This window comes from Patagioenas fasciata, chromosome 1, assembly GCF_037038585.1.
Source record: "Patagioenas fasciata isolate bPatFas1 chromosome 1, bPatFas1.hap1, whole genome shotgun sequence".
NCBI lineage: Eukaryota > Metazoa > Chordata > Aves > Columbiformes > Columbidae > Patagioenas > Patagioenas fasciata.
In genome coordinates this window covers 4,138,598-4,163,977 of record NC_092520.1, presented here as the reverse complement: position 1 = coordinate 4,163,977, position 25,380 = coordinate 4,138,598, and the positions used below count along the sequence as shown (strand labels likewise).

At 44.0% G+C, this 25,380-nt stretch overlaps 1 protein-coding gene across 1 annotated transcript in view; it reads left to right on the top strand.

Annotated features, from left to right (window-relative positions):
- Window positions 1-8,310: 8,310 nt before the first annotated feature.
- The window catches only part of GUCY2F (guanylate cyclase 2F, retinal), a 44,238-nt gene continuing 27,168 nt past the window's right edge, over window positions 8,311-25,380 (top strand). Inside the window, exons 1-7 of the mRNA XM_065857030.2 lie at window positions 8,311-9,049; window positions 11,100-11,401; window positions 13,465-13,819; window positions 18,677-18,761; window positions 22,624-22,720; window positions 23,533-23,667; window positions 24,904-24,984. Coding sequence (XP_065713102.2) covers window positions 8,311-9,049; window positions 11,100-11,401; window positions 13,465-13,819; window positions 18,677-18,761; window positions 22,624-22,720; window positions 23,533-23,667; window positions 24,904-24,984 — 1,794 coding nt within the window. The remainder of the gene's footprint in view (window positions 9,050-11,099; window positions 11,402-13,464; window positions 13,820-18,676; window positions 18,762-22,623; window positions 22,721-23,532; window positions 23,668-24,903; window positions 24,985-25,380) is intronic.

Below are 25,380 nucleotides of genomic sequence, written 5' to 3'. Positions count from 1 at the left end.
TCTTCAGCCACAGATGTACTTTGCAAAGTTGAATTTCTCTAAAAGTTTCCCTTTTCCAGAAGGAACATGCTGCTTATTTCTCTCACCTCCCTGGAAGGGACCCTTCGTGACGGCCGCTGTGCCAGGACACAGCAGGCTGCTGCTATTTAAAAATGCCTGGCTGTCTTCTGGGTCAGTGCTTATTTTCACCAGTAGTTTTGATCTGTTTTTTCTCTCCCTGTCTCCGAGGGCGTGCTGCACTTGCCCTGCTGCAGTGTGCCATGCTGTGCAGCAACAGATAATGGGGACTTAGCGAGGTGTTAGAGTGGATGTACGTGTTTCAGACGAAGGGATTAATACCTGGGGGTTTGTTTGGGACTCCTGCAGACTCCAGCTTTGGAATATGGTGATGTTTATGCCAGGATTTATCTCTTGTTTTGCTTCTGTCAATGTCTTCATTTAATTATAATTCCCTTAAAAAAAAAAAAATCACATATTGCTATGAATATAGGTAAGAGCAATCGGTTATTTTCTTTTTCAAGCCCCTTCTGTAACCAGTTGAATTGCAGGCATTGCTGGTTATTTAATGGCTGGGTGACAGTTAGGACTGATTGTTTCTATACCCCCAGGAGGTAGAGAAAATGAAACACTGGGGGTGTTTTTCTCTGTTATCTCTGGTCTTAGCTTTACTGAAGAGTTGAAGCATGTTTTTAACAGATGTGTCGTTCTAGCTGAGTTAACTGAGTTTGAGCAGCACTACAAAATAATCACCTGCAGCAGTCCATGTGGTTCAAACGTCTCTTGGAAACAGTTATCTATCTCAAGGGTTGTCTTTATGAATGACAATTAAGTAGATGTTCTTTGAAACTAAGTACATTGACCCTCGTTAAGTTTTGTGCAGGCTCTGGACGTTAAGTGAAATCAAAATATTTCCTTCAGATAGGGTCCTCAGAAAGGCTTCAAATACAGTTTTATAAAACACCAGTAGAAATTCCTGCAGATTAGTTGTTCTGCTAGCCTCAAATAGGGCCAGTTAATTCCCAGTAAATTGAGCCGGCGCTTGCCCAGCTCTGTGGGCACACAGGGGAGAAACAGGAAGGTTTGGGCATGGGCTTTCCATGGGAGAAGGCTTTGCAGGGATTGAGCAGAGCCAAACTGCAGCCAGGTGGTGAATCTTCCACTATGCTGCAATGCAGAGCAGGTCACTGACATATAACTGGGAAAGAAAAAAACATTAAACAAAAATATATAAATATATATATATATATATATATATATAACTGAAGCAGGAGAGATAAAGCCATCAAGTTGCTGGAGGCTGCTGCCCGCTAAGACCTTCTGCCTACCCAGGAAAGTTCATATGTAACTCATGCTCCATATTATCACTTCGACTGTTCATTTATTTATTTTCTGAAACTCCGCTTTATGGAGTCATAGAATCATTCTGGTTGGAAAAGACCCTCAAGATCATCAAGTTCAACTGTTGATCCAACGCTGTCACTAAATCGTGTCCCTAAGAACCTCATCTACGTGCCTTTCAAACACCTCCAGGGATGGTGACTCTACTGCTGGACTGGGCAGCCTGTTCCAATATCCGGCAACCTTTTCCAGGAAGGAATTTTTCTTGATATCCAATCTAAACCTCCCCTGGTGCCACTTGAAGCCATTATGCTCTAAGTGGTGTTAGAAAATAGGGATACAAGAAACTATTATATATCCTGCTGGTAAATTAATAAAGTGTGTTGCAACAGGAGAGCTCTTATGCAGTAGAAGTTGGGTGTCAGGGAAGTCCAGATGCTGTCAGAGAAGTGATTTAGGGCTGCATAGACATACATCTCAGAGCCCGGGGTGGTTTCTTTCTCTACTCTTGTATGATCTTCTGTGTAACATCTGACTGTTCATGCAGAGACCTTGTCTTAAAAACGCCTAAGTCCTACATGGTCGAATTCAACAGTTATAACAGTGGGAACATACCTCCTGGATCATGTTTCATCCCACATTAAAAATAACATAAAGCTTTGGGTCAAGTGAACATGTTTCCTATACAACCTGGGCTAGATAGCTAAACTTTCTGTGCCCTCAGTTTCTAAACATTTAAATGATGCTAATGATGCTGTTCTGCCACCAAATATTGTCTGGATGTTTGGGTAGCCTGATAACAGGGGACAAAAGTACTTATTGTGATGCGCAAAGTGAGAGCTGGAGGAAGATATAACACCAGCACTATGCTGTAGTTCAGCACACAAGTTAAAGTCTCTCCAGCAAACTTTTGAAAGCTCAGATGTTTAGTAAAGATAGTAAAACTGTCTCTTTTCTTCAAGATGCCAAAGGTGCCAGAGGCTAGGCGAGACCTATTGGGAAAGAAGATGTTCTGGGATTATTTCCTCCATGGTGTAAAGGAAACGCAACTCAGTGTTCAAGCTTTATTTTAGGGATAAATGCTATTTATCAGATCTGGCAGGATCTGATGAATGTTCCAGTGAGGTTATGTGGTCGCAGGAAAGTTTGCAACATAACAAGGGGTAAGTCATCATGCAGATCGTCAGCCAGCCATTCATGAGTCAAATGACGCATTTGGAAGTCTTGTTACCATTCACAGTGAAAAGCTCTGGCCAAAACCCATCATTCTTTGTCTGCCAGAAGATCCAGTGTGTTTCTTTTTTAATTTTTTTTTGGCCAGACTGTGCTGAAACAATTGAATTTTTAACTATCAGAGGAACTGTAAACTTCCCGAACTCTACAAGTGCTGGGTGGGTTTGCTCTTCCCGTCAGGTTTTCTGTTAAGGCCATCAATGACATTGTCATTGTCACTGAGCTGATGTGGTTGGTTTCCAGGATTCTCTGCGCAGGCTGGGCTTGCAAAACATGTATCTAACACTCATCCTTTTTAAGCTCCCCTGCCATGAGACAGACCTGCTTGATATCTTTATTCCCAGATAAGACACCTGGCAATTTCTAAGGTCTCCAGACATAGATCCAGACGTGCAGTTTTTTTGAATCTGATGTATTTCAAGAATATGCTTTTTCAGTTAACACCACTGGAGACATGCCATCTCCTCCAGTACTTGGCTTTAACTTGCTTATTAAAATCCAGCCTTGCTAAGCCTCATATAAAAAAATGATGAACGGTAGCCACTTCTTAGGTCAAATTGTAGCTGGATTCTAAGAGGTTTGGAAATGTCCCCTGGAAGAGGAGTGTTTCTTTATGTATTGCTGTATAATGAGCTTCTGGAGATGAGGCTGTCAAATTAAACACTCAGGTTTTGATGCCTAAATAAATAAGTGTATAAATATCTCATCCAGTGTTATGAGACTGTTTCCTGCCAGCTCTAATATTGACTATCCAAACCACCTGTAATGTCATATATTCCACTATTCCACCAATGCCAGAGACTTCAGATCTCACAGGCTCCAAAATCAGCTTCCAAGAAAATCAAATAAATCCAGCCATTTTGGGAAAGAAGTGGACTTGCTTGAACTTGAGCCTATAGGACTCTACAGGGCTGACTTAGAGCTGCTGTGATGAAAACCAGACAATCTGGAAAAAAAAGGATTCCACATGCCAGGCTGCAACTTGAAAACAGGATAATATGGAACAGCAGGACACTCCCTCCCCCAGAAAAACCAGCCCCACCAAAACCATGGACATCAAACCTTTCCTGTGGTGCATGGCCAAAAACTGATGTCAGATTGAGTTGATAGCAGGCGAACTCAAAGTCATTGAAAGGACAAAATGAAGAGGCGCTTGTAAAGTATTAAAGGATGGAGGTTAACTAATGCCAGGCAGTGAGGCTGGAACGATAATAAATCTTGTCAGTTTGACTTTACATAATTTTTGTGATCGAGTCACAAGTCTGGCATGTAAAGTCAAGTGGTGACATTGTCATCTTAAACGCCTACAAGCTGTCATCCTACTGAAAGGTGATATTGAGAGAGAAAATTAGTGCTACATAGTCAGTGTGTCCACGTCATAAAGAAAATTAGAAATTATTAAATGATATTTTGAAATAAAATAGTAGGTGAGGATGCACCTTCTATTATTGTTTTCTAGTGGAGCCTCTGGAGTCTCATTTTTTCCTCAATAACTGTATCACATTATCTAGAAGAAGCAGAAAAGTCATTATTCATAAAGCTTGCAGATTGGTCTTGGACCTCTCACTAAGTAGACATATTTGAAAAATATCTACTAAACTAAAACCAGACAGGTTTGCATACATCTGGGAACAAATAATTCATACCACACTGCCAATGCAGAGGTTTGCATTACGGAAAGCAGAGATGGGCTTGAAAACTGTGATGCTGCAACAGTGTTCATCTGAGCTATAGAATTAAAGTAGAGAAAAATGAAATCTGGGATAAAAGATGCCATCACCTTTATATTCAGCATTAAGGAGCGAGAGTCACTGATGGATACTGTTTTTAATCTAGCAAAAAGAAGGGAAGTTAAAAATGAATGCCAAAAGAGCGTGGCAAGGATGAAATCCTGAAAGTATCCTCCACGTCAAAAGCCTTGAGGAGCTGCTTATTTATTTTGCTCAGAGGATGACTAGGATGCGAGCTAATTATGGTGTGCAAATGTCTACAGGGAGGTGATGTTTATTGTGCTTCCTGGTTCTTTGTTTCACAGGCAAAGGTGGAGCGAGAGCCTGTTGCAGGAAGCTGAAGCCAAACACACTAGTGGGTATTTTTAATGTTGAGGGTAATTAACAATTGGAATAATGGACGTGGGAACCTGGTACATTCTCCAAGGCTGGAGCTTTTAATTAAGGCTCAGAGGACGTGAAGAAAGGCTAACGCGAGCATTGCCATGCTGCTTTTGCTCAATTTTCTCTATAATCACTGGAGATATGAGAACAGGAGCCAGGCGTTCCCCCTGTCTCTGCTGGCCACAGAGGGTTTGCAGAGAAATCAGCTTTATTCAGCAGTACCCTCTGGTATAATTCGATAGAAAATGCATTTTATTTCCAGGATGCCTGAAGAGCTCAGAGCAGCAGCAGCAGCTCCTGGGAGGCTGCTTGGCCAGGCTGATGTGGGAGGTCAAACCAAGAGTTTAGAGCACCCTCTTCTGCTCTAAAAATTTAAAGCAAAGCAATACAGCTGTGGCTTAATCTTCCCACGGGAAATGTTATGTCTTGTATGAGTATCTCTCGCTCACCTCAATGAGTGTGTAAGAGTGTTCGGAACTGATCTGATGCCGTGCAAATAACACCGCGTTACAAAGAGATCTTCACTCTGTGATGTGGTGGTTGCAGTAATGACGAGCTCGAGGCGTGAGAAAAAAGCAAGGTTTGGAGGCTTGCACCAGGTCTTAAACTTTAAAGTTAATTCCAGCCAGATAAATCACCTTAATAACTGTATTTTTTTTCTTCATTATTTACCTTGCTTGTTTATTCCTGAGGCAAACCATGCAATGCCAGGACCCGAGCTTGTTTTGCAAAGGCAGGAGTGTTGTCCCCAGTCCTGGATGATCTAAGCATGGGACAGACGTGGCAGACCTGTGGGGGGCAACCAGCTTTTCACTTGATTGCAGGGGAGTCTTTTCTTTCACTGGCAAGCAAGAAGCAGAATAAAAGAGAGAAAGTGATGAAGGCTTCAACCTATTTGGCTCTAGAAGAATATGAATCGTTAAGGGTTAGAGTAATTACACTAATAAATAGACCTCCAAGTCGATTACTTTTTAATCTTTCGTTGTTGGGTGCCTGACCCACATTTTTTTCAACACAAGAGATTTTAATGCTATAAACACCCCCTAAAAGTGAATCACTGGAGTTTTCCACCTGTTCCAGGAGACTTTGAAACTACTGACACTGAATGGAATTAAAATGTACAGTGCCGTTGTCAATACCAAAAGAAACGAGATAGCAGTGAGCATATGATATATGAATAGAGGTGTTGGTATATTTGTATATGGAAAAATCAAACTTTTAACTTCCATTCAAAAAAATCAGACACCTAGCGGCAAAAACCTTATTAATTTCAGGCTTTGGTCACAACCTGGTGTCAAAACCTGGTGCACTAGGAACATACAAACCAAGGTTCTTGGTTTAGCTTGATGTTCATGTGTCTCTTAGGCACTTTTTGAATGTGAAGCTATTTGGTGACGGCTGATAACCATCTTGAGCTGTATTAGTCTTCAATGAAACGCGTGTCCAGGAAACTGCCCAGATCTGGGCCATGCGAGAAAACGAATGAAAGGAAGGAAATTAATGAAATGAATGGATAGAGCTGCTCTCCCTACTGCATCTGAAAGACTCTGTGGCTTCCCATAATCATTAGTGATGAAGAGAGGACCGCTCCTGAACACCCAGCAATGAGATATATAATTGATATGATGTATTTGAAGTTAATACCACTAAAAGGTTGAATTATAAATTATTCCCTCTAGACCACAAGTGCTGGTCCTGTGACTTGAGCTAAATTATTGTAAGGGACTTCCTAGCTAGGAAAGGCACAGAGATATTCAAGGTCTTTCCAGGGTGACAGTTTTATTGCCAGGTCCACTGGGGAAGGAAGGTGTTTGGCAGTGTGGAGAGGGTTATTGGAGGGCTCATCTATAGAGAGAGGTCTAGGGGACCTGGGGAAATAACCAAGAAGATTTTGACGCAAGTATAAAAAGTTCTGTGTATGTCATGATGGGTACAAGGAAGAAATGGGGAAAAGGGGAATGTAACACATCAGCAAGATGGTAAAGCCCAAAATAAAATATTCTGCTTACCCCAAACACTCAATATCTCTTTTCTCTGGTGCTTACAGAGCAGAAGAGGAGCTATTCGTGCTGTGGTGTAGACTTAAGGAGCTGTTCTGCAGGGGCAGATCCCAGGAGCTAAATCCCATTAATCCAAGGGCAGAGCTTTAAGACTCCATCCCTACGATTAGTAAGTTAGATACGAGAGCCTCTCTGAGCTGAGGCAGCTCAGGGTGAGGCAGCCTTGGAGCTCTGCGAGACCTTAATCGAGCAACTAAGGGCGTGGGGGAATGTACCCCAAGTTGTGGAACCCCAGAGGAGAAGGATGCCCCTCACTGTAATGAACACAGGAAGCTTTTGATGCGGTGTGAAGGTCCCGGAGCGCCCACCCAGCTGGAGTGGCCCATGCAAGCGAGAAGTTGAAGAAGGTGGGCACCCAAGTGCACGTGGAGGGGAGGTTGACCATGCATCACCTCTCCTTGAGGCAGGACCCACGTCCAAGGACAGCCACCACCACCGGTGAGAAGCTGCTCTGCTGGCGGGTGTCTCCTTTTGGAGGTCTCTCTCCATCACTCTAGAGGACCTGCGGGTGAATTTGCAGCAGGCGCTGTGGAGCTCTGCATTGCACCTCTCGGTGATTGAGGATCCAGGATAAAAATACTCCTCCAGTAATGAACAGGTAAGCTGGTAAGGGGCCTGCTATTTTTAGAGCACAAACCTGCTTGGAGCAGTAAAATTTTCTAAGCCACAGGGTGACACTGTGGGTGGCGGGGAGGGTGTTGTGGGTTTGCGATTTCTTTGCCTGGCTGTGAAGGTTGTTGTTCCCAGAAAAACCCTATGGCTCTGAGTCTCTAACCAATAATATTTTAAGCCAAGAGTGAACACAGAGCTTTTGCCCTGACAGTTGTTTAACAGTTCTTCATCTAAATTCAAATCATAATCCTCCTTTCTCCTCATTTTGTGATTACCTGTTTATCCACCTTTCATTTTGCCAGGTTTAAGAGACTCCATCATGAGTTATCCTTGAAAAACCTTTCCAGAAAGCTATAAAATCATATGCACATACATATGTATATCTAAACATATGTATATATGGGTCTATATATGTGTGCGTGTGTGTGAATATTTATGTTTGCATAGACTGGGATTCATATTCAAAATTCACTGAGGATTTTGCATTGGCAAAAGTTGCTGGCTTAGTGCATTTCACTTTTTTATTTGCTTATATGCATGTTTCTCTGTGTGATTTGGGAATTATCCTCCTGAAGAACCGAAAACATAGTGCTGTGTTTACCGCTGCAAACAAAGCGGAGTCAGTCTTCACTGCCTGGTTCCAAAATATACTGCAAAGCATTTTAAAATGTTTATATAAGTGTGTATGTAAGGGCTATGGTATATTTAACTGACATTGGTTGGACCCTTGGGGTGGTGCAGTGTGTTGTGTGGTGCATGTCCAGGGTTTTGGCACCTCATGGGCTTGCACCTTGAGAACGGTTGTGTAATTTGGGCTGACTCAGCTGTATCTGCGTGCACTGAACAAATACGTATACAAGAAGGCAAATATAATCTCCTTTTCTTCCAGCAGCTGTTAATGCACTACCTGGCTTCCAGAAGAACCTGTCGCAGATCTACCCACCTGGAAAACAATGTCATTTCTCCTACTGTGTCCTAACAGCTTGTTCTGGGTGCTGTCAAGGCACATCACATCGCATCAATTCAACGTTGGAAATTCATTCAAGACACCTTTCCAGGCTCTCTGCTGGCTGCTGTTGGGAATAATCCTGCTTTGCCCTCCAGCCCATTGTTCTGTTTTTAAAATCGGACTGCTCGGGCCCTGGAACTGTGACCCCTTCTTTTCCAAAGCCTTTCCCCATGTGGCTGCCAGGCTTGCAGTGGGACGAATAAGCAAAGATCCTTCACTAAATCTTGGCCACAGGCTGGATTACGTGATCCTGCAGGAAGAATGTGAGACATCAAGGGCTCTGGTTAGATTCATTGACTTTGGAAAGCTTTCCTCAGCTTTCATAGGCCCCCTGAACCCTGGCTTCTGTGAGGTGGCTACGCTTTTAGGGGAAAACTGGAATAAAGCCATCTTCTCATGGATGTGCATCAATTATAAACTGGATTCCAGCATCCATCACCCTACGTTCGCGAGGACCTTACCCGCTCCAACCCAAGTTTTGTTTACAATAATGAAATATTTTAACTGGGCTCACGTTGGCATCATTGCTTCCAACGAGGGTGTTTGGATGGGCACAGCCAACAAGTTAGCGAGCGCCCTCAGGAACCAGGGGCTTCCTGTAGGAGTTGTTACATCTGTGCGTAAAGGAGAAAAGGGGATTGAAGATACCTGGAATGAGATTAAAGCAGTTGATGGCATTAGAAGTAAGTACTTTGAGCTTTTTTTTTTTTTAATTATTATTATTTTTTCCATATTAGGACTTCATTAGTATTCAGTAGGCATAACTTAGAGAATGAAATATTGAAGCCATTTAAATAAAGCAGAATTTTATCTCTGACCTTACTGGATCCAGGGTTTCATGTAAAAGAATGCTGGGAATTTTGAATATGATAGAGATAGGGCAAAATGGTCTTCTACAACATGAAAGATAAGGTCCAGCTTGTCTGAAAACACAATGTTTAGTAGACAGGTGTCTGTACTTGACCCTGTCAAGTGTAAGGAGAGGTTTACAGGAAGGTTTTATATTTATGGTGTTTGGGATTATGGATTATCAAAAGATTTCATGCTTTGATGCTGTGTCCTTGCTATGTGTGTTCAACTAATGCATCAGAAGTAAAATCCAGTGTTACACACTGCTTACTAAGGCAGTGAAAGCACCTTTGTACAAGTACAAGCACAAGTAGTAAAGAATGTTCTGTTTTCTCTTGAGAAACGTGGGAAAAAAGTCATGTTTTTTTGGGTTCAGAGTCTTGGTAGGAAGTCTGTGATGGAGCTCTGATCCTGGATGTACACCCTGCAGTCAGCACTGTGAATCCAGATGACGATGCATTTTAGTGAAGACTTTGACTTTTATGCCAGAGACTGACGAGGGTACCAATGTGATGTCCAAACTGGAGTTTTATCACGTGCACTTGAGATCAAATCCCCCTTGGGTGGGTTCATCTCATCACCATCACCGTTCTCCATGTAGGTTAGAGATGATGGGCTCCTTTCTTAATCAATGGAAAGAACTAGTCCCTCTTTAGACATGATTTATCTGACCAGCTTAAGCTCTCTGCTATAGTATGGGATGAATCACTGCCTAGAGAGACCACAGCTATTCTGGAGATCCTTGTCTCTCCTTTTAGTAGGAGGTTTAGCAGCGGGCAGGTCTCCTTTGCAATTTTGCTTCCCGTCATTGCCCTAATTTTCTCCTCTCACTGACTGAGTTTTGAAATGGTGCACTGGATAAAACATCAGGAGAGCTTCCTTTCATGAAGGTGAAGAAACTGGAGCACAGGTGTGATGGGGAGCAGCTGAGGGACCTGGGGGGTTCAGCTGGAGAACAGGAGCTGAGGGGAGACCTTCTGATCTCTGAACTGCCTGAAAGGAGCTTGGAGCCAGGGGGGGTCGGGCTCTGCTCCCCAGGAACAAGCACCAGGAGCAGAGGAAATGGCCCCAAATTGTACCAGGGTTTAGATTAGATATTGGGAAAAATTTCTCCCTGGAAAGGGTTGTTGGGCATTGTTGGGCATCGGAGCAGGCTGCTCAGGAAAGCAGAGGCACGACCCCTGGAGGTGTTTAGAAGATATGTGGATGAGGTTCTTAGTGACATGGTTTAGTGACAGTTAATTGTTGGACTTGATGATCTTTTCCAACCAAAATTATTCCACAATTCTATGAAGGGCCACTGAGCACTATGGAAAGCCTGTTAAACAGATACACCTCTATTTCAGATCTCCCCACCAGACATGGGGACGTTGGCCTCTTGGCATTTTGCAGGCAAAGACACAGACTCTGGGATGGCCAAGCATGGACCAGATGTTGAAAGACAATACATTTCCAACCTAAAATCTGTGTATATGGTGACAGGGTGAATGGGTGGAGCTTGGGAGCTGATATGGACTGTGTGGTGTCTGTCAGCTCAGGGCACAGAAAGGAGAAGGTCACATCCCTCAGCCGATGACAGCACAGGACCATGACTTCCCATCACACTAGCTTGTGCCTCACTTTTGTGAAAATATCTCCTCACTCCTCCTTCTGTATGGCTCTCAGAATGGGTAATGCTTACAACTTGCTTTGCTAGATGGTGCAGACCTCCAGAAGCTGAATAAAATGAGTGTAGCTCCCTGCTTCCTCAACACATCACTTTGGTGACAATCCATTAGAGTCTGACCTGATATAGCAGTTCAGACAGCTCTATTAGGGGGAGGGAGCTATTGTTTGGTGAAAACCCCCGCACAGATTAACAACACTGCAATCCTTGTGTTTCAGTTATAGTCCTGTGCATGCATTCTGTGCTCATTGGAGGAGAGGAACAGGCCTCCTTGCTCACAAAAGCTCTGGAAATGGGACTAGCAGATGGAAGATACGTCTTTGTTCCATATGACACTTTACTGTACAGCCTTCCCTACCAAAACAACTCATTTGATGTCTTTGATGATGACAACAAGCTCCAGGAAGCATATGATGCTGTGCTGACTATCACACTGGCATCTGGAGAAAGGACTTTCTATGATGCATTTAGGGAAGCTAAAGAAAGTGGTGAAATAACCAGAGATTTGGAAGCCACGCAGGTAAATATCTAATCTCTCGGGACTTTCTGGGACCAAGTAGTGGGAAACATGAGACAAGCAATAGTTACAGAAAAAGTACAGGCAAGACACAACCCAGAATTTTGAGAAAGGGACGGTGAAATTGGAATGTGGTCTGTATACTCTGGGAAAGGATGTTTCTCCTGAATCTAACTCCATTGGTTCAATGGCAGGACCATGCTGGGAATTCAAGAGAAAGGGGTTGTCTCTGAGGTGCTCAGATTTTGTTTGCTACATGCTAACTACAGTAGGCTCAAGATGAAGAGATGTCTCCTGAGGTGGATAAAGTTCATGGAGTTTTGAGGCATCAGAATAAGATGTCCGAATGCCTGAAAATTTGGGGGGATGTGATGGACAAATGAAATACTGGATGCTTCTAGAGAGAAATGCTTAGGATCATCTTTGCCTCATTATTTTTAGCACTGGAGTCAAAGCTATTCTTTGTCAGCACGATTACCTAGATGTCACTAGCAGCCTATAAAAAAATAAGGTTCTCCTGCCCCTCTACTCTGCCCTGGTGAGACCACATCTGGAATATCGTGTCTAGCTCTGGGCCCCTCAGTTCCAGAAGGACAGGGAACTGCTGGAGAGAGTCCAGCGCAGCCACCAAGATGTTGAAGGGAGCGGAGCATCTCCCGTGTGAGGAAAGGCTGAGGGAGCTGGGGCTCTGGAGCTGGAGAAGAGGAGACTGAGGGGTGACCTCATTCATGTTTACAGATATGTAAAGGGTGAGTGTCAGGAGGATGGAGCCAGGCTCTTCTCGGTGACAACCAGTGATAGGACAAGGGGTAATGGGTACAAACTGGAACACAAGAGGTTCCACTTAAATTTGAGAAGAAACTTGTTCCTGGTGAGGGTGCCAGAGCCTGGCCCAGGCTGCCCAGGGAGGTTGTGGAGTCTCCTTCTCTGCAGACATTCAAGCCCGCCTGGACACCTTCCTGTGGAACCTCAGCTGGTTGTTCCTGCTCCATGGGGCATTGCACTGGATGAGCTTTCCAGGTCCCTTCCAATCCCTGACATTCTGGGATTCTGTGATTCTGTGAAGTCAGTTACTACCTTGTAGACATTACGAGAAGAATTGGGGGATCTGTCATGCTGGTGAAGGAATGCAGGATTGAGCTGAGCTAATCTTCAAATATCACCATGATCTTTCAATAAATTATAAGTACCTTTAAGGCACAATTTATCAAATCTGCGTGGATGTCTACATTAGGAGGAGATGAATTATGCCTTGAAAGCCTATGCCTTCACTATAATGAGACCCCACATTCAGTATATTCAGAGTGGGGTTCTTCGTTGTAGGTGTCTACATCTCGTCAACGAATCCCACCACAGATGTTAAATTCTGTTGCTCGCAACAGCACTCCTCAATTTATCATGAGTGTATGGCTATAATCCTTCTTCACCTACCAACTGTGAATGTCCATGTGATGGTAAAAGCCACCACGTGTGTTTTTACAGAAGGGAAAAATTATAAATTCCTAAGTCAAGTCTGGCACAGAAGGGAGCAATGCAAGGAGAAAAGGCTCTGGTACCCCAGAGGATGAGTTCACTGTGGCTCTGCTTCGTGGGTTTTACATCTTAGGAATAAACAATGTTCTGACAGAGAGAACCGATCCTCTGGGCATGACATTTTTCCTACCTGGGCAGAGAGGCGAGCCTCTGGCTTTGATTTTCTATTTGTGGAAGATGTTTTAGTGCAGTGCTTTGAGTGAGGCTGTGATAAGATGTCAGCTGAATGTCAGGCTCAAAGTCTTGGCTTTTCCCACAATAAAGCAATTTTACATGGTTTTAAAAATATTTCAAAATTTTATTTTGGGAAGCAACCATAAGAAAAGCCAGATATGCAAAGTCACATATATTAGGTTGATCCAGGGCTACCTTCAACCTAAGATTCTTCAAACACTTCACCCTGTGAGCCTTAAAACTCAGGTGTCTCAGTTCTTCAGGTTACAGCTTAGCCAGTGGGACCTTTTTTTGCCACAAATCTCAAACCAGAGGTTGGTAGCAGTATATCTTGACCTAAATTTCTCCTGTATTTTTAGGTTTCTCCACTTTTTGGAACAATCTATGATGCCATTTACTTCATGGCAATGGCTATAGACAGCGCTTGGAGGAAAGGAGACAGAATCTCAGGAGATAACATTGCTGAGAACACAAAAAACTTCAGTTTCCCTGGATTTAGTCACCAAGTAGAGACAGACAACAGTGGGAAGGGGCTGAGCAACTATGTGATACTGGACACAGATGGTCGTGGGAACCAGCTCTTCCCAACCCACTTGCTGGACATGTCTTCATACTCTGTGGAGTCCCTAGACCGGGCCATCCACTTTCCCAGTGGAGCTCCACCCAAGCCAGACTCCAGCTGTTGGTTTGATCCAGATGTTCTCTGCACCGGAGGTAAGATAGACGAAAACCAAAAGGTTCAAATGGCATTGAGTCCAGTCTTCTTATTTCTTCCATCTTTTCTCTTAGTCCAGGTGATTGCCCTTTTAAATTAGAGCTCCCCAAAGAGGAAAGTCTAAACTCAAGAGATTAAAATAAAGTCATCATGTTATTAATGATGGGAGCCTTACACAGACATCCCACTATTGAGCCACAAGTCTCTCTCATTGCTTGTTTGGTCAATAAGGTTGTTGCCACTGTTTTGCAGGTTTTCCGGGTCTGACAGTCAACATCTGCCTGTTTTGATAGCAATCAATATATCCCCAAGAGATATATTGATTATATATCCTTCCGAGGGACAGGGCACTAAGAGGATTTGCACTGCAGGGAGCCTAAGAGAGCTGCACAACAGCAGATGCTCTCACCACCTCTCCTGTTAACCCCAGCTTCTTTACCCAGTTAGCTATGCAGCTTTAAAGATCATCAAAGCTCACCTCATCAAGAAAAGATGATAATCATTACTCAAAATAATTAGAGTTAATGTAGACAAGAGAAATTGAAGACTTAGGGGCAGAGATGCCTGTGCTGCTTAAGTGTTTGTGGTTTTTTTTTCAAGACCGAGCATCAGTTATACTTATTATTTTTCATTTGCGACAGCTGTAGTGCAGTTTTAAAGTTCACAGGGAAGCCAAAATCTAAGTGTATGATACCTAGCTTCAACTTGACATATTTACTTATAATACTAAGCATTTATTCCTACTGCTCTGGGATATGACTTAAACAGACAGAATTAACCGCATCTACATGATATTTCGTTCAGCAGCTGGGAAAAATGTTCCCCTTGGCTCAGACATGGCTGGTTTAAATCAGTGTCATTCCATCGAAACTGGAGATATACTGGTCTTAGAGCAGCTGGCAAGCTATAGGAAAGACAAGTATAATGCTGTCATCTATCTAATTTTGCACTGCCACTAGGAATGATGTAGCATTTTAACATCCCATTGCAGTCTATGGAAAAATCCCACTGATTTTTAGAGAGATCAGATTTTATGTTCGCACCTTTACAAAAGCATAAAGCTTTAGGCATTTGACAGTGAAGCAGTAATTTATTATTATTACTAATATTTCACAGACAGAATTTCATGACTAGAATGAAATCCAGACCTCAAGCTGGCTTTTGTGTGGATTTAGGGTTGGAGGGGGAGTTGGATGTGAAGATGCCAGGCTGCTGTGGTACCTGACCCCAGGTCCAGCAGAAGCGGGGCTGAGCAAGTGTTCCCAGTACATGTGCACACGCAGGCACACTGTGCAGACACAGCCAGCCACCAACAGACTAACTCATTCAGGAGATCAATGTGTTCACAGGCACAGCTACCCACAACCAGCATTGCCGAAACATGGACAATAAAAATAGTCTGACTGTAGAAGGATAGAATCATTTTGGTTGGAAGAGACCCTCAAGATCATCGAGTCCAACTGTTCACCCAACCCTGGCACTAACCCATGTCACTAAAAACCTCATCTCTGCGTCTGTTCAACCCCTCCAGGGATGGTGACTCCACCACTGCCCTGGGCAGGCTGTTCCAATGCCCCACAGCCCTTTGGGGAAGAAATTGTTTCCAATATCCAATCTAAACCTCCCCTGGTGTAACTTGAGGCCATTTCCTCTCATCCCATTGCTTGTGACTTGGGAGAAGAGACTGATTCCCCCTCGCTACAACCTCCTTTCAGGTAGTCAGAGACAATGACAAAGTCTCCCCTCAGCCTCCTCTTCTCCAGGCTCAACAACTCCAGTTCCCTCAGCTGCTCCTCCTTAGAAACACCGCTTAATCAGGCTGCAAGCTTGCTAGCACATCTCACAACCCGGGTCCCTGCAGACACATAAATGCATCCTCTGGTGGGTGATCCAGACCTGTAATTCCATAATGGTCAGCTCTCAGACCCTCTGGTCTCTGCAGGAGCCAGTCTCCAGACTTGTGGTCTCTATGATCTTGAGGGTCTTTTCCAACCAAAATTATTCTATTATTCTGTGGGTTGCAGGCTCTAGGATCTCCAATCTTACTTGCTGGTTAGGCTCCCTTGTAGTCTGTAAATGCCACACATAGGCAGAATAAAGATTACTCTCATCCAGGAAAAAAAAAATCAGAAGGAAGAAAAAGGGAGGACAGATTGTGATGATCAGGTGCAGGGTTTGGCTGGAAAAATGCACAACATACTTATGTGTGACCAGTATCCCATGCTTGAGCATCCCCAACTCATGCCCATCCCTCCTTTTCCTCATTTTTTTCCCTTCCTCTGAACATCCTGTAAGAATTTTCATATAGTCCCATAGTCCCCTTAAATTATCCCTTAGTGAGTTTAGCGCAATCTCACAAGTCCCCTCAAGTATGCCATAAATTTGCTCTTTCCCATGAGCCCACGATAACCTTGCCTTCACTTCTGATTAGTTATAAAGTTCTGGTTGAGCTTCCTCAAGGCTTCGCATCGTTCCTGCAATGGCCCATCCATCAGTGACATGAGTGCTGTGGTCTTTGATATCGCCTTCACTATCTCTGAGTCCTCAAGGTTTGTTTATTGGGTGTTTATTTTTACTTTTCTTGTCCTTTTACTGTCTCTCGTTCACCCCAGTGAATGTTGTGCTCCAACCAGCTCTTGCTCTCAGCGTGTCAGATGTCACTTAGATGAATGAAATTGGACAGACTTGGGATGTTTTCCAGCTGTGGAAGAGTCCTCACGTCATGATGTGTAACGGTGCCCCTACTTGAAGCAAATTACATGACCAGGGAGAGACCCTTTGCTATTCCTTGGTTCTCTGCACTGCCACATTGCCATAGGGCCCTCTAAAGTATGGCCAAGCCCTCATGGGTTATAATATGCAATGGTAATAATCAAAATAATTTCTCTCAGGCTCTTTCTCAGAGGAGTTTTGTTCAGAGAGCAGAATCTCTGGGGGCCACCTGAGGAAGCTTAGGAGACAGCACCAGTAAAAAAGCCTTTGATTGAATACAGAAGAGAGCATTAACAAACTCCACATTATTCCTACCACATTGTGGTCTGGGTTATGGATTCTCCCTGAAAATATTAGAAGGCCGTGTAGAGATGTGAGGTGGGACTTTCATATGCTTACAGTTCATCACTGGTTTCTCCAGGAGGCATTTTCTCCTTTGTCCAGCAAGAAAACCAGCCCATACCCCTATGATTAGGCTATTCAAAGGTCATTCTCTCTTCAGTAACAAGTTCCCCAGCAGGTGACTACAAGATCAAAGTGCCAGGTCTCTTGCAACTCTGCCTTTAAGATGATCTAGTCCCTTCTTTTCCATGGATCTAGCATTGTGCAAGACCTTTATGGGATATGTTCTGGCTTCACACTCACACCAGTCCTTTTGGAGAGGAACACATCTTTCAAAGCTCCCTTGCCTCCCTGGGATGAACATCACTCACTTGCTTTTATGGGGACGACAACACTCTGAATTTGACCATGCATGAAGAATAAACCCTGGCCTCCAGGCCAGCTTGGTGGGGTCTTGCTCATTCCTGTATTCAAGGTGAGCACCTCCTAGAGTAAGCTGACTGTGTCTCCATTGCAGTTTAGTGAAGCAAAGCCTTCATCTACATCAACACTGTCTACGAGTTGGAGAAATGGGTGTGAAGTTTCCACTCTACTGTGCCCAGGTTCCTTCTCAGACGGAGGTATATGGGGCTAGTGCCAGCTTGGAGCAGAAAAGCAGAGTGACTTCTTATGTGGAATCATAGTATCATAGAGTGACAGAATGGTTTGGGTTGGAAAGGGCCTTCCAACCATCTAGTCCAACCCTCCTGCCATGGGCAGGGATATCTTGCATTAAATCAGGTCACTCAAAGCCCCATCCAACCTGGCCTTGAACACTTCCAATGATGGAGCATCCACAACTTCTTTGGGAATCCTCTTCCAGTGTATGTGTGAGGACAATCAGGGAGTGAGGCCCTGGGTTGAAGAAGAAAGTAAGTCAAAAGCCATCAGGAAAACTTGAGCTAAAAAGCTCTGTCTTTTCCTGAAAAGAACACCAATTTTCAAAAATCCATGCAGCTTTCACGGGGAAGCTCTGTGTTTCAGTGCTTGCAAAAAGGCCTGTAATTTATGTGCAAGCATGACATAGAGTCACAAACCTTTTCTCAACCCATATTTCTCCATACTTGTTTGTGTTTAAGGATCTCTGAATAGAGACAGAATAAAATAGAAATAAACGGAAGACAAGAAGAGACAGAGACAGCAAATTGTTCTCACTGGAATTTAGCTCGTCCACTCCTGTCGGCTTTCCTTAGCTCTCTGGCAAAGACACTGATGATCAAAGCATCTATCTCCAGTAGTTTCTGTTGACGAGTTCATTGAGGAAGACATCAACCTTCTCTCCCTTCTTTTCTGCTCTTTTCAGCATTAGAAATCTGTAGTGGGGAATGAAAAATCCCCGATGAGCTGGTGACTCATGCTGGCTGTCAGTGTAGTACCACATGATAAAGATTTTTCAGCGTTTCAGTTCCTGGAGAGAAGAGGGTCAAATGTTCAAAAGTTATGAACTTTGTAGACACTGTCTCTAAATCTTAATGCTTCCGTGTGAGTCCAGTCTTTATTTACTTGGAGAGAAACTATTTTTCCACTGATCCAGCTCTAGGTCTGGTTTAGAAAAAATATGCATGGAAGTGAATAATTAAAGTAGGTGCAGCCTCATGTAAATAAAGTTAGTATCTGTCTATTCATAAATTAGTTAAGATTGCATAAAAATTGTCTTCTAGCCTTCTCCTGGCTGAATATTTGACTTTGTAGTCTAATGATCTGATATTGATATTTTCAATATTATTGCCTAATTCACTGATTCTTTTCCCCTCTTCGCACAGGGATTGAGCCTGCAGTCATGATTTTGGCAGTAATACTGATATTTGCCCTGGTGCTTTGTGCTGTGGGCCTGGCTTCTCTCATCAGGTGAGAACTGCATTGTTTATTTGATTCGGTGTCACTTTTACCTTCTGTGGGAGAACTGCACCTTAACCAACAGTTCGGACCGTGAGAACACAAAGCAGGTTTGACTGTGGTCTTCACTCTCCAGCCACATATTTCTCGACTTTATTAAGAGATAATGGCTTGAATACTGCAGGCAGTGGTTCTGCAGTCTCAATAGGAGTTGTTTTACCCTTAATACTGTTTGGATTTGGAAGAACCTTGCAATCTGTTGCTGGAAGAATTAGCTGGATGGTGGCTCTGAAGCTTTAGGAAGGTGACTATAACTTTGGGAGTGCAAAGCACGCCGTATAGATCAATTATGGGAATCTGCTTTAATCTGCATCATGGTGGAGGCTGAGTGGGATGCCATGTTAAATATATTTTTTCATTTTCCAAATCATTCCTTTCTAGATTTCTGTGTCTAATATAATAATGTTTCTGATGAAGCACCTAGGCTGACTCTCTTTACTTTCTCTGTGTACTAAGGAGAAATAATATCACTGTAGAGAGTTTGGAGTAATTAATTAGGATGCTTCTTTATTACCAAGCGATTACTTGTTTTGAACTGGAATCCAGCTCCCTGGTCATTCATATTGCTTATGTATTAGTCTGGGCATGGGATCTTTGAGGCAAACCAAGTAGTCTGCTGGGGAAGTGACAGTTTCCAACAATTGCATAGGTCACACTTGTGTCCCAGCTCTATATGCAAGGTGGGCATGAGGCAGCATGGACTGAGTGGTGCAGGAGCTATGGGTTGCTCTTTGTCAAGGACACTACGGCCATAACCTAAGCTAATCCACTCCAAACTGCCCCCTGGAGGAATTTGTCTCTCATTATAGATGTCTACATGGTGCGTGACTGAAATTAGAGTGAAATTACAGAATCACAGACTGATTGAGGTTTGAAGGGACCTCTGGAGATTACCCAGTCCAACCCACCTGCTAACGCAGGGTCACCAGAGCAGATCACACAGGAAGGTGTCCAGGTGGGTTTGAATGTCTCCAGAGAAGGAGACTCCACAGCCTCTCTGGGCAGCCTGTTCTAGGGCTCTGGCACCTCAAAGGAAAGAAGTTTCTCCTCATATTCAGATGGAACCTCCTGTGTTTCAGTCTGTGCCCGTTAGTGCTCATCCTGTCATTGTGCACCACTGAACAGAGTCTGGTCCATCCTCTTGACACTCATCCTTGAAATATTTATAAACATTGATGAGATCCCCTCTCAGCTTCTCCAGGCTGAACAGCCACAGCTCTCTCTGTTTCTCCTCATCAGAAAGATGCTCCAGACCCCTCAGCATCTTTGTAGCCCTCTGCTGGACTCCCTCCAGTAATTCCTTGTCCTTCTTAAACTGGGGAGCCCAGAACCGGTGCAGTGCTCCAAGGTGCAGCCTCACCAGGGCAGAGTAGAGGCTGAAATTAGAAGGCATATTTACTCAGAAGCATAGAGTTCAGCAGAGCAGGGTTCCTGGATTATCCCATCCAGCTCTACCTCTCAAATCATCCAAAACCATGTTTTTTCTCCACTCCTGAATCATCCCTCCAAATCCAGATGATATAAGGCCACCCAACAAGCAATACCTCAAACAGTTCCCCTGCTCATAACACACAGCTGCTTCTGATACCTTATAATCGCTGGCACTGAGGAGGTTGCCTCCATACACCCCCACTTTAAAGCTCTGCTCTATCCCTTGGCCACCCGCCTCTACAATTACGTAAATAAAAGATGATCTTTCTGCCTACTCTGCTTGTAAGCTGTTCCATGAGTACCAGACTGTCCTTGGGAAGGCTCAGTCATCAGTAAAGAGGTATGACCATCTGCAAGAGAAGAAAAAAAGCTCTAGCGTGACTCAAAGCCTGATTTATGTTAGGGAAGGGCATGTCTGGAACTAAATTTAAACCACAGCGTGGTCTGAGTTCAAACGTGGGAGCTCCGGTCTTAGGTCTGCCAGGGATCTACTGCAGACCTTAAATGAGTCATTCCACTCTCTGCGTTTTGCTTTTGGCAGAGAAGTGCTTTTCTCCATGCTTGGGGGACAGGATGTGATTGACCAAACAAGGCTTTCAGGAGTACAGGTGAGAAGTAAATAAGTGATGAGTTCCTTGCATGAAACTGAGTTAGATGGCTTGAGGAAAAGTGGTTAAAGAAAGATAATAAAAAAAAATAATCTCATGTGATGCCTGTGGTTACTTGGCCAAGGCTCCCGTTGAACTCCAAAAAGCTGTCTGTGCTCTTCTCAAATGCCCAGGGTGGTACGTGCAGTGGAAAAGTGAGTCATGGTGACCTGTCATTATTTCGTAAAACAGATTTCCTGTGCGATCTAGTCTAGGTGAACCTGCTTTAGCAGGTGGGTTAGACCAGACGGTCTCCAGGGCTGCCTTTCAACCCCAACCGTTCTGTGATTCTGTGAAATTCTATCTGCAGTATGGTTCACAAAAGGCATCCTATTGCCAGCTTCATCAAGAAAGGTCTTAGGTGTCTACAGATCAGACATCAGCTAGAGGGTAAACAAAGAGTTTTGAACAAAAAAGCGATGCTGGGGGCCATGAAGGAGCTTTCATTTCCCTTCTCTCTTCCTGTTTGATGAGTTTTTGACTGTCCCAGATACAGTGGACTTTGTGCTCAGCGTTAGGTCTTGACATCCATTGAAACAGTGGATTCAGAATGATGGTGTGTGCATTCTACCTCTTCCATGAGCCCATAAAATGGCCATATGGTGGGTATTAGTGTCAGATAAATCCCAGCTAAAAGCTAACATTGAAACTCTGATATGTTTCTCATTGACTGTCACAAAGTGGACTTAAGCCTCTTTGAACTGTCCCATGAACATGTAGTCCTTGATGGTGCACGATTTCTTGTTGCGTTCTCTTCTGCCCTGCAAATTCCAGAGAAGCTGGGTAAACAGCAGGACTCAGTCAAGCAACAGAGAGTGTCTTTCCTGGTTTGACAACTATACTGCATTTTGTCTCTTGCTCATGGCAGTTCTGCAAATCTGGTAGCCTAAAGTGTCACCCTTCAGAAAATGGGCAGCAGCATCCTGTGGAGATGCCAGAAGCACATTTCTCCTGTGTTACACAGTGTGTGATAGACATCTTGTCTGGCTCAGGTCCTGGAAGAAGTATATCTGAATCAGCACAGATCTTCTTCTTGATCTAATTACTCCTGGCCAAGAGGAACAGTCCTGGCTCAGCAATACTGTTTCCAAGACCTTCACGCTGCATTGCACTATGCCATGCATGCCAAACTGCTCATCCCCTGTAGCTTTTCTCCCTATACAAGCTTGCAGTCATTACAAGGGGGTATCTTGCTGTGTGCTGTACCATGCTGCAACACAGAGATTCAGCCAGTACATTTGGGTGGTGACTTGTGTCCAGGCAGCTTTTATAAATTACCCATGATTTGTTTTCAGATCCTCAGAAAGACTGGTGTGCCCAAAAGCTGTTTGCTCATCAGCTAGATTGGCTGGTCTAATAAAACCTATTATTGTCTCCTAATGAAGAAGGTTTTAGGATATGAAAAACAAAACCAAGCAAAAGAAAGTATGCATCACATACATATCCAGTTTCTATTTGTAACCAGATTGACTCAAGATGCCTATTTTAGATGAGACCCTTTGAGATTATAGCTTTTGTCTGTGAGTGGTGTAACCCTTGCTGTTTGACTGAGGAGATTTCAGTCCAAGTCAGGACATCGTGGTTTGGCTTCTCCTTTCACCTGTGTCCATCCTTGCTGCCACACTATGTGCTGTACTTTCCTTACACTGTGGGGAATTGGGGAATCCAGATGTGAGAGACTCAGCAGTGGTGTAAACTGGTTACCTACCTGAAAATGATAACTGTGGCTCTCCTAGGCATAGCATCTTGAACAGCCAGCTATTCCGGGGGCCTAACAAGATAATACTGACTTTGGATGACCTCGTCTTCATTAACCCAGAGCTACATAAAAAGGTAAATACTTCCACTCATGAAAGTAATCTGGTGGAAGTGGCACACTCAAAGACAGGTTTGCTGTATGGTATTTTCATACCCATGGAGGTCTGGGAAGCTCATTCACTTATCCATGCCTCATTTTCCCCTGCATATCAGAAAATTTCCCATATGCCGAGTGGTTTTGAGTCTCAAATTAGATACACACACAGTGTCAGAGCTGTTATGATGAAGTAAAACAGTCCCCTTGGTTGTGTTTATTCTAACAGCCAGGGTTTATTCTTTGTTCTTGAGGTTAGATGATGTAGCATAGTTCATGTTTGTGTATTTAAACCATCTTAGGCTCTAAAATAAGGTGATTGCATACAAACTACCTGCAGAGAATCGTTTCTGACCTGTGCTGCCTCCTGCCCAGAGCTGGGGATCTCATGGGGGAGTGTTATTTGGCATAGGCCAGGGCCATGCCCAGGACTGTGTCAATGATATAGACTGGTGTGGACTAATCCCCTTGCCTAAGGCACTGGCACAGATACAGGCTTCTTGTCTATGCCAGAGGAGACACTTCCCTGTGCCCCGCTCAGAGAGACACCTACTCCTGTAGACTCTCCCCCAAGCCATGGCATTTCCATCACCTGAAGTGCTGCTGAAGTGTTTCAAGTTACTAAACCAGGTCAACCTTATGAGCCTTTGACAGATATTCAGAGAGATGAGATGGGAAGTTTGGGTGGTTGCTAGCATGGGTGAAATGTATGGCCCAAGGCAGAGCTGTGGTGGAGGTTTATATCCAGAGGTGTTAACTGAATGTATGTTAACTTGCTCTCCTTGCCTTCCAGAGGCTGACCTTGGACAGTCTGACTGATGCAAACAGCGTAGCAGCCGAAGGCAGAAGCCTGAAATCTGCAACCCACTCCTATTCCTTGAAAAGCACAACTGCCACCCATGAAACCTCCAATGTGGCTTTGTATGAGGTACGTAGGGACCTTGCGATGCCTTCTCCCGATAGTTCGGTTCACTGATCTGCTCAAGTGGAGAACATCTTGGGCTGCAGTACCATAGATCTCAGGTTTTGAATACTGCTGGCAGCCCCCGAGGATGAAAATAAGTTATTCCCAAGCATGAAAAAAGGCTGAGAGAATTTGAATTGTTCAGCCTGGGGAAGAGAAGGCTCCAGGGAGACCTTATTGCAGCCTTTCCAGACTTAAAATGCACCTACAAGAAAGATGGGGACAGACTTTTCAGCAGGGCCTGTTGCAATAGGACAAGGGGTGATGGTTTTTACCTAAAGGAGGGGAGATTAAGGCCAGACATGAAGAAGAAATTTTTTACAGTGAGGGTGGTGAGGGGCTGTCCCAGGTTGTCCGGAGAGGTGGTGGATGAACCATCCCTGGAGACATCCCAGGCCAGGCTGGATGGGGCTCTGAGCAACCTGAGCTGGTGAAGATGTCCCTGCTCATGGCAGGGGTGGCACTGAGGGAGCTTGGAAGGTCCCTTCCAACACAAACCATTCTATCATTCTATGAACTTACAGGTGCTTAAGGTGACTCTGCCTGAACCCTCACTCGGACACTTGGAGTCCTGTTGGGTGGTGGTATTTAACATTTGAGATGACGCCACCTAAAGGCACCATGGAGAATCTTTCTTACAAGACAGAGCCTTTAGGTGGTGACATTTCTAATATGTATCTTTCTTACAAGCCAGGATCCCAATATACACAATAAAGGCTACCAAATTTCCTTTGTGCCAGTAGGACTGTATGGAGTAAAAGAAGAGGCAATGGCCAAAAAAACTTAACCCATCTTTCAGTTCTTTCCTAAAAATACAGCTTTTTTTCTAAAAAAAAATAAAATAAAAAATGGCATGGCAGATTTTATTGAAAAGGAGCAAATAAACTGGATTATTAATGCCAGAGAAAAGCTCTGGGCAGAGTTGCTTTCCTTTATAATCAATTTATCATTGTTTGAGAGACACTGATACTTCCCAACTATGAAGTTCTGATCCAGATGGAGGTTCTGCCTCGCCTCAGTTTTTGAGGGTTTCCTGTGGATATTCTTATTCAGGTGCAATATAGAAAGAATCTACTGCCAAGAACATTAAAAATCCCCAATCTTTTTCAAATTCAAGGACCTCGAAATCAGACCTAGGTCCCAATGTTAGCTGTTGCTCAGAGACTTGCTCTGTTACTCACCCACCTGTATTGTGGACAGGGAGACTGGGTTTGGCTGAAAAAATTTGAGACGGGAGCAGTTCACAAACTGCGGCAAAGCTCCACCAGCATCTTGAGGAAGGTAGGAACAGGGGATGATTGGGCACGTGGAGGGAAGGTTGTTTGGGGAACTCTTGCGACTGCAGAGTATTTTTATTCTCCTTGTCGTCTGTTTATCCATTGGATCACACATAGCCGCCAATGAGCCTTGCCTGGTGAAACATGGTGGAATGGATCATGCATGACTGCATCTGACAAACTTAATGATGACCCATGTGTCAAGAGTCAGCAGCTTGCAAAACTCCGCCCTGGACCTCATGCGTCAAAGCTGGTGCTGTGCTACATGTACGATGACTCCTCTAAGCAACCTTGTCTGCAAAGGCAGAGTGGTTTGGAGGAACTCATCCATCCCCACCTGTGTCAGGGCAGGATGAAGCACTTGGTAGCTATTTTCATGTGTTATTTGTTGACTGCCTAA